Raw genomic sequence first — 9,342 nt, forward strand, 5'->3', positions numbered from 1 at the left:
TACCCGCAGATTGCGAGTCGAGCGCCCTAACCACCTGGCCATGCCGGGCCCGCTGAAAAAGGTGGCAGTGCTGTAGTTTATTTTAACGCAAAGCACTATAATGGATTGGCTGCACTGTGGAGATCCAACCCCGAATTCTAGCATTATAAACTCTCAAGCTTATTGCTGAGTCGCCAAAGGACAACTAATCTAGTTTTAAAGCATTATTAGAACTACTAAAAATGAACAAAAATCCCTAAAAATCTGAGCAAAAAAATAGAACAAATACTTGATTTTCATTACAAAAGAGTTTTGTTAAATCGTCGTATTGTGGTCGTAATAACTCTTGTGAAAAGTTTTAGTTTTAATTGAAAGTGATTTAGAATTTTCTTTCGTTGAGTCTTGAAACCCCAAGGGAATTAATGAAGTGTTTTTTGATCACTGTTTAACATTTTCCTCCCCTTCCCCCCAGTGGCTCAGCTGTAACTCTGAGGGCTTATAACGTTAAAAATAGGGTACAGAACCCCATTGTGTAGTTTTGCACTTAACAACAAACAAACAAGGTTACACAGCAATGAAAACTAATAGGCTATGTCTTTTAACTATGCTTGACTTTAATGAAGAACTGATAAATAGCGTTTTTATGTGTGTTTGACGTTAATTCAGAACTGATGAACAGTGTTTTTCAATTGTGTATGACGTTACTAGCAAACGGATAAGCAATGTATTCGACCATTTAACGGTTTTTATTAGTTTTTAAGTGTTTTTGTTTCATGTCAATTGAAAACTGCTAAGTTATGATGACTGATAAGTATTATTAACTGTGTTTGACATTAATTGTGAAATGATAAAAGTATTCTATAATTGTTTGATATCAACGATGGACTGAAAAAGTATGTTAATTATGGTGTTAATTTATTTTTCAACAACTGTATTTTACGTATATATAGGTTAAGAGAGGCCCGGGCCACTTCTATCTTTTGAGGACCCTGGCTATAATGAAATGATGCCACATGAAAACAAAATAAGAAGACTATTAACCTAAAAGAAAAGTGAAACATAATTTTAATATTTAATATATATATATATAATTTGCAGATCTAAACTAAAATTGTATGCCACATTTTGTTCTGATTGAGAGGCACGTAAAAATAAGTGGCGAAATTTAACAAATGCAAAAAATACCAAGTGTCAAAATTTGAGGTTCCCTTTGAGCTTGAGGCCTGAGCCAAACGGCCCTCCTCGCCCCCCCCCCTCCCTGTTATTGGCCCCATATATATCTATATAAATATAAACGGTGCTTTTCCACTGTCTTACACTAATGGAGAATTGTTAAACAATGCTTGACGAATTGAGAACTGACAAGCCGTGTTTTACATTCATGAAGATCTAATAAACAATGTTTGACGTTAATGAAGAAATGATACACAGTGTTTTACATTTACGAATAACTGTTTTTTCAAATGGATCTGATGATAACGGAGAACTGATTAACTGTTTTTCAACCATATCTTAAATTTACAGATAAATGATAAACAGTGCTTTTCAACTGTTTTTGAAGTTGATGGAGAACTGATCAGAAGGGTTTCCTGTTTCCTCCGTGTGTAGCACACAAACGCTACTTTCCTTCAGGAGTTTTTTTTCCAATAGATTGTAAAAAAAACTTTCATTTGATTCCAAACTGACTGTTTTTTTTATCTTTGTTTGAACTCAACTGATAACACTGTTATTTTTCCGTTATGTTTAATACAGTTTTTAACGGTTAATAAGAGTCACTTTATCTTAATGCATTTTAATTGAAAAGTAAACGGCATGCAATTATACACAAGACTACTTCTCAACCAAGATATGCTCTTTTTCAATAAATTAAAAGTTCATTATCTAAAACTATTTTAATACGTCTAATGTCCTTTTTATTAAAAGATTGAATATTATTCAACAACAATTAGTCATTTTGTCAATTTTAAAATTTAAAACCTAGAAATAAAGATGAGAAAAGGAGTAGTTTTGAAATCAGCATATGAAATAAATAATTAATAAGAATTATAACACAAGAGCTTATGAAAGAAAGCAAAGAACTATGACAATATGTCAACCAGTAACCATGCTATATTTGCCATATCCAGTTCCGACCAGCATACATCAGAATGAGACGGATACGACAGACATAATAGTGGTCGAGGCGCTATTTGCATCATAAAGTTTCATGAACAACAGCTGTTTCGGTTTGAACTACAATAAGTAAGTGCAGTGTAATTATCATCTTTTTATATATTTAAGTCATCTAAAAATCATAATTAGGGCAAGGATTAATAAAACATTAGTAGTTACTTTACTTTTAACGCCACCTATTAATATATTTTTTTTTAATTTGAATTAATTTTACTATCACTCAGCAGAACTGAAGAATCAGCAAGCTAGTCTTCTTGCCACATGACAACGTTGCGGTTCTTGCATGCTAGTTCGAGACACCTAAAACACCATCTTTAACTTTTACCGACGTTCAGAGAAACAGTATCCGGTTCACTGATTTATCCGGTGTGTTTCCAAGTGAACAAAGCCCATTAAAGCTGCGTAAAGCATGAGTAAGTGTGACCTTCGCTGCATCCTAAATCTATTTACCGGGCTCTAGTAGCGCATCTATTGTCTGTAGTAATACACCATGATCAGAACGAATTGGATAAGTAACTATAATAACTTCTTATTGGCTGCATTATAGTTATTAGCATTTTGGAACTCGTAGAATGTTCTATCATCAAATCTTAAAACAAAAAACTCACATTGTAAAATTAACAGAAATGTTTTGTTTTACAATATGCAGCCCTACTAGCCGAGGTTTTCAGTTTCACGTCTTCCTTAAACCAGTGGTATCAAACTTTTATGTTTGCGAACCACAATCGGAACTCCGTACTGTGTTGCCGCTTCCTTTCTGGCATTATTCCACCTTCCAGTGACCACCTGAAGGAGGCCCGCAAACCACAGATTGAAAACTGATGCGTTAGATTAAAACCTCACTTTCGGTCCACTTTCTGCATGGATTATACATGGATAGGGTTCTCATTAATACAATAAATTTATTATTACAAAATACTCCATTTTCCATTTCGTTTTATGGCGTAATTAAATAAAACTCCAAATACGAACAAAGCTTTTTTTCCTCCATGTTCCGCATTCTATTGCGCTCCTTCAAGATTATCCAAGATGTTTTTAATATTTCAATATCGTATAAAACTAAGGCACAACTAATTAAAATTAAAAATATAAGGTTATTGTCTTACAATATTTATATATATCCTAAACACTAAGTAAGAAAAGATTTACAGGATTTCGATACTTTTAAAAACCCATAAGTGAAAGCAAAGAAGAAGAATATATTAAATATGTCAACCACACCGCAACTGCCGAATGTAGTACCAGAGAGGGCCTTCGCCCATTACCTCATCAGACCGGCTTGGATGGACAGACGGTAGTTCTCTAGGAGCTATATATATATATATACATACATATATGTATATTTACACACACATACACACACACACACACATATATATATATACACACACACATATATATATATATATACACACACATATATATATACACACACACATATATATATATATACACACACACATATATATATATACACACACACACACACACTGTTATAGCATGAACCAGATTAAGCAAGTGAATTGTAAACTGTAGAACAGACCAAGCTAATTGCTCGCTTCTGTGTAATTGAAAATGTGTCACCTGAAAGGTTTCAAAGAAAGGTAAACTGGGTAAACTGATACAAATCATCGAAACTAAGTTCCTGTAGTATAAGAAAGGAAAAAGCGTTTCTTTACTAATACAGAAAGTACGTATGAACTACCATACCTTTTCATCTTGTATACCATTTTTAAGATTATCACGTTATGAAATAGCAAACTAAGGATAAAATGTTCTTATCATACTTATTAGTTCATTTGGTTTAAGCTGTAAATGCTGGTAAATAAAAAGTACTGAAAAACAAAGAAACACCATTCACTAAAATAGAAAGAACTGTTTTTCATAAATGGCGTAGAAAGAAGTTGTCTGATCATATCTAGATTTTGTGGGTTTTACGCAATTGGTTCACAATAATGGACGAGATTTCGTTTCCGTTTTTCATCCTTAAAGTTAACTCATTGAAACTTGAACTGCTTAATTTGCAGCATAGGATAAAGTTTCGATGGTTTAATTATGTAAATCATCAACAACAAAGCGAAATGTATAAACAGAAATGCAACCGAATCTGTAGAAGAATCCTGCCTAAAAATGTTTTTTTCACTAAAAGTTTCATTAACGTTTTAACATTTCAAAAAAGTACCTTATGTAAAACGGATTTGTTTTTGTTTTTTTATAAAAGAAAATAAATACCCAGTTACTCACGTGAAAGAAATGCCTCCCGTCCTTCATCCATCCAATTACCATGTCGCTTCCTTTCATACCTCCATTAGGAGACAGCCCAAAACCGAAATAGCCGTGTGTGGCGACTTCCACTTGGAAGGTTATGTCTTTTTCGCCAGGTTTCCATTTCAGGTGAAAATTGTTTTCTCCGTCTAAAACCGTATGGTGAGCCCATTCGAATAACTTACTGTGAGTTGTACATAAACATCTCACCAAATAAAGTACAATAACTAAAATTCGCGCTGATACTTGGAACATTTCTTTCTTGTATAAACTGCAATAATCAAATACTCTCTTTAAAGTAACTTCCCGAGTGAGGTAGCGTTGCGCCACCTAGAGCAAATAAATCTTGACATAACATAAGCGAGATAATAGGCTGTGTACCACGTGACCTTCTTACAGTTGAGCAGTCAAGGGAAGCCCCGAACAGACGGGTAGTACTGCCCTTTTCCCTTTCAAACATAATTGCCAACGACTTCAAATGCTTGCTATTTTGTTATTCTAGGTAACTTTGGATAAATTGAGTTATTCGGCTCTCTCTCTCTCTCTGTGCAATAGTTGATGTCCGAGCTAGGTTATTCTAATTTGGTTGTGTTAAAAATATAATAATTAAAAAAATGATAAACTTCTACAGATTAATTAAATTTCTTAGAATAAATACCTTAAAAAAAGTTATTCGCCTAAACAGAGAAATAAAATGCTAAAACTTCATACATATTAAAGTTTACTTTAAGAGCATTATTGAGTTTAACACGAAACATTACCTCTTACTCCTCTCGAGTAATCTTTGTCAATTAATTTAGTAAAAATTTAACCACCTTTGTTTACATTACTGGATGTGAAGAGGGCGCTTCAGTTGTACTGCCATTAGAAAAAAAATATGAACACAGAGAACAGTTCGTTGGTTTGTTCAATTTTGCGTAAAGCTATTCGAGAGCTATTTGCTCTAGTCGTTCTTAACTTTGAACTCATAAACTGAAGGGAAGACAGCTAGTCAACACCACCCACAGCCAACTCACTCCTGGGTTACTCTTGTTAGAGCGAATAGTACGATTTGATCGTTAATCCTTTTTTTTATTGGGGGGGGGGGGTACAGAGCAAGAACTACGGAACCTCAGATCCGCACTTCTACACATTCCGCGTGGGAAGTATTGAAATTTGGGTATGGTGGGTGTAAAAAGATCAGAAGAATATTTGTGTTTTATCACAAAGCTACACAGTTGTCTATGCTTTGCTCACCACGATTATAGAGACCTGGTTTTTAGTGTTTAAAGCCCTCATACTTACTGGTGGGGACAAATTTAGCGTGCCTTATTAACGATTGAAAGTATAATCATGAAAAAACACCTGAAATTACAGAGCAAAAGCTTTGTTTGTTTAAAAGCCAAGCAGCATCAGACTGCTGTGTCCACAGCGGGGAATCGAACTCCGGAATTTGGCATTATAAGTCCGTAAACTTACCGATTTCTCTCCAAGCAGATGCGTTTTGCAAGCTATTACCTCGTCTTTTTTGTAATTTTTTTTTTCAGATTGACGTTACAAATTAAAGACAATATGTGATAATTTGTGAGTAGCAAGTTATGTTTCAAGTTAACAAGATCCACTATGGTTTAATGAAACACAATTAATACAGAACTTCTAAAAGAAGGTCTCGACGAGAAGAACAAACCACAGGTACACATGTAAAAGTAGGTTTCAGCTGAATTATTGGGCAACTTTTTGCACCTAGAAATTAATTATTGCACAAGCAGTTACACGACATTTCTTTTTCTGAAGTGATGAGTCACATCCTTCTAATCTATAGATATTGTTAGGATATGATGTCATTGTCAATATGATGAACTAGTACAAACTAGAAAAGTGGATTTTTCAGAATATCCGGGTTTCATTGTCATTTTTTATCGACTTTACGATGTTTTAGTCCACCACCAGAACATTGCACTGCATCGCACGAAATTCCACTATTTTGGAAGCGTCTTAATCTGGTGATCCGTGGAAAGGTTGTACAAATATGGAAAAGGAACGGCAACATAGTGTATAGATCTCATTGTCGTAAAAAAATCATGTGGTAAGCGAACAAAAACATTTGAGAAACACTGGTCTCAAACAAAGTTGTCTTTTGAAAACTGAGATCCCTGTTCACTATCATTCATAAAACATAAGTATATATTTGTCTGCAGTGTTTTCAATTTCCGTTTTTCATTTAAACCTTCCTTTTATCATTTGTAGGTGGTCGGTTTATTTTTTATATTATATATTTTTTTCTTCCATTTTTAATTTTGTTTTGTTTTCATTTAAGTGATAATTAGGACATGATATATTGTATTTCGTGAAGACTATACATTGGCAAGTAGTATTTAGATAGGACATTGATTCCTAACTAGAGGGCCTAGAAGGGTTACTCGAGCTGTTCCTTATAATAATGCAAAAACAAAAGAATATAAAATGAAGTAAGACAAATAAATAAAAATAAATTACTGTATTGGTAAAAAAAAAGTATATAGGTTGGTAACTTTACCAGCCGCTCTGGTTGGTTCGCTGAAGGTTATTTGAACTGCTTTTTTGTTTTCTTTATTCGTTGAAATTTGACCTCAGAATGTAGTTGGAAATCGAATTGCTTTTAAGAAAAACAATTGCCTTCAAATAAAAATAGCAGTTGTTGGTTTCACAAACTAGAATAGTTAATATATACTGGTTAAATTACTTCTCTAATTGAGGGTCTCACTTAGCCTGTTTCATAGAAAATCCAAATAATTATTGATTTTTGCCTGTTAGAGATCAAACCTCATCATGATTGCAGTCCAGAGCCAAAACAATTTTTGCATCCATTAATTATGCATATCTATATTTGTCTCTTTGCAAAACAAATCAGCTTGGTTTAAGGTCGTGCTCTTAGTGAAATATGAACGTTTATTATTTTCGTATTTTGGAAATAGTGATTAGAATGGATAACCACATTTTGCAAACATGCCCCAAACGTCGCAAAGTAACTGTTGTGGCTCACATATTTGGTCTAAGGGTGCGCCACGTTCGATTACAAAAGACAGTGTGAAAACATCGACATTCTTGAAGGAACGTGAACAGATGTTGCTTGAGTCTAAAATATATGTTGCTTAAAATAGATTACTACAAAACCACCCTAATACGAATGTCAAGGCAGACCCATAGATGATGAAGATTTCTAAAAGCATCACAGACAACAAGTTCAACATCCTTCAATAGCCCGTGGTATATCAGGTTCTTTGTACAGAAATGAGCCATCTAAAGTGCATCAGGCAAGCTGTTTCTAGCACCCGTAAAAGCACGCAATAATGCTTTTATGAGAACCTACGTTCTCATACATGTAAATATTACCTTATTAGCACTCAATTCATACCAGAAACTTGTAATAAGGACACTTCCAGATACGTAGATTTGAATGTCATTAACTTAAAATTATGTGATTACTAGAAAATCTTCTAAATGCAGCCCAAGTGAAGATGTTTGAGATTTTTAAAGAAGAGTAAGTGACTAATATAATCTCACTGGAATCCACAGGAACAATTTATGAGGAATACTTCCTCTAGCAACGTATGAACATCATTGGAAGTGCTATAACTAAACTCAAAACTGGCCTATCGCTTCCTTTACTTTCAACCTTGTTTAGTATTGAAAAGCTTGCTTTGAGCAAAGTCTTTTGTTCAGCAAAAAATGCATTGATGAATAACTTTGTATCACATAAAGATGGACTTACAAATATACCGCCAGAGAGGTTTTTATACAGAAACACGCAAGTCTATTAGAAAAAGAAAAAGTATTTGCTGAAGGCCAGGATGTTGCAATTACTGTCGCAGATAAAACATACATCTACATTCAAAAGATCACCAAACAAGCTTTCCACAAAATATCCTTTCCAGTGCACAAAGGACAGCCGTTGTTGAAACCAATGATGCTTGTTAGTGCTGATGGGTAAGTACTAACAGTTATGTCAAGAAAATGATGCCAGAATATCCACCCATTTGATGAACAACAATTCCTAGGAAGTCCAAAGGCAGTTAAACGAAGAAAATGTTTTATTATGGATTTAAAGACTGCCTTGACTCCTTTAATGACTTAGAAAGAAGTCAATGATGTCTAATTTCGTTACCAAGGTAAAAACAAACAAACAACATACATGACTGAAGTAAACGAATCCAGACTTATGAAAACAGTCAGATGAGTTTTAGAGATTGTGAAGACTGAAATATCGAGAAGAGGAAATCACATGATGGTGTTCTCCCAAACCCAGAGATTATGTTTGCAGCAGATTGCATACTAATCGTTTGCGCACTCTGTAATACTTTCAAGTGTGCTTCCAGGATGATATAGTTCCAGACAAGATGCTGAGACTCGCTTCTCTCCCATAAGTTGCAGCAGATGGTTAAGAAACAGAGATGAACGAGTAGGAGAACTTTCTGGAAGGAAATGGACGCCCAATCAGTATAGGACTTCCCTCGCCTGGGACAAATGAAACCCAAGTTGTATACCAACTCAAACAAGCCAAATCTTACAGTGTAGAACACATAGATGAAGATGGATATTATTCTATTTTTGTTCATAAGAAAAAATGTAACATTCTTAAGGATAAGATCCAATCCATACACACATCGTCCAAAAAATAAAACCTCTGGATCGAGTATGAAAAACGGTTTCAGGTTGGGACGGGTTGGTTGTGTCTATGCAAGGTTGGAGCCAGGCTGGTGGGATGTTGTGCACAAGTTGCAACTCTTTGTGATATCTTGGAGATGCAAGATTCACCAACAAGATTGTAAATATTCAATCTAAAGGTCACATGGAACATTGAATGATGTTGCCAATATCTGAAGTATTTCTGACTCGGATTAATGTTTTCAAGGTATGTTAATGACTTTGCATGTACAATGAGTGGTCACAAGTAAATAGACACCTACT

At 34.4% G+C, this 9,342-nt stretch overlaps 1 protein-coding gene across 1 annotated transcript in view; it reads right to left on the bottom strand.

Annotated features, from left to right (window-relative positions):
* LOC106466359 (DBH-like monooxygenase protein 1 homolog) overlaps positions 1-4,719 on the bottom strand; it is a 5,953-nt gene extending 1,234 nt beyond the window's left edge. The window contains exon 1 of the mRNA XM_013926639.2: positions 4,396-4,719. Within this exon, the coding sequence (XP_013782093.1) occupies positions 4,396-4,671 (276 nt within the window). The 5' untranslated portion in view covers positions 4,672-4,719. The remainder of the gene's footprint in view (positions 1-4,395) is intronic.
* Positions 4,720-9,342: the final 4,623 nt, after the last annotated feature.

Source organism: Limulus polyphemus, unplaced genomic scaffold (assembly GCF_000517525.1).
Source record: "Limulus polyphemus unplaced genomic scaffold, Limulus_polyphemus-2.1.2 Scaffold2235, whole genome shotgun sequence".
Lineage (NCBI taxonomy): Eukaryota > Metazoa > Arthropoda > Merostomata > Xiphosura > Limulidae > Limulus > Limulus polyphemus.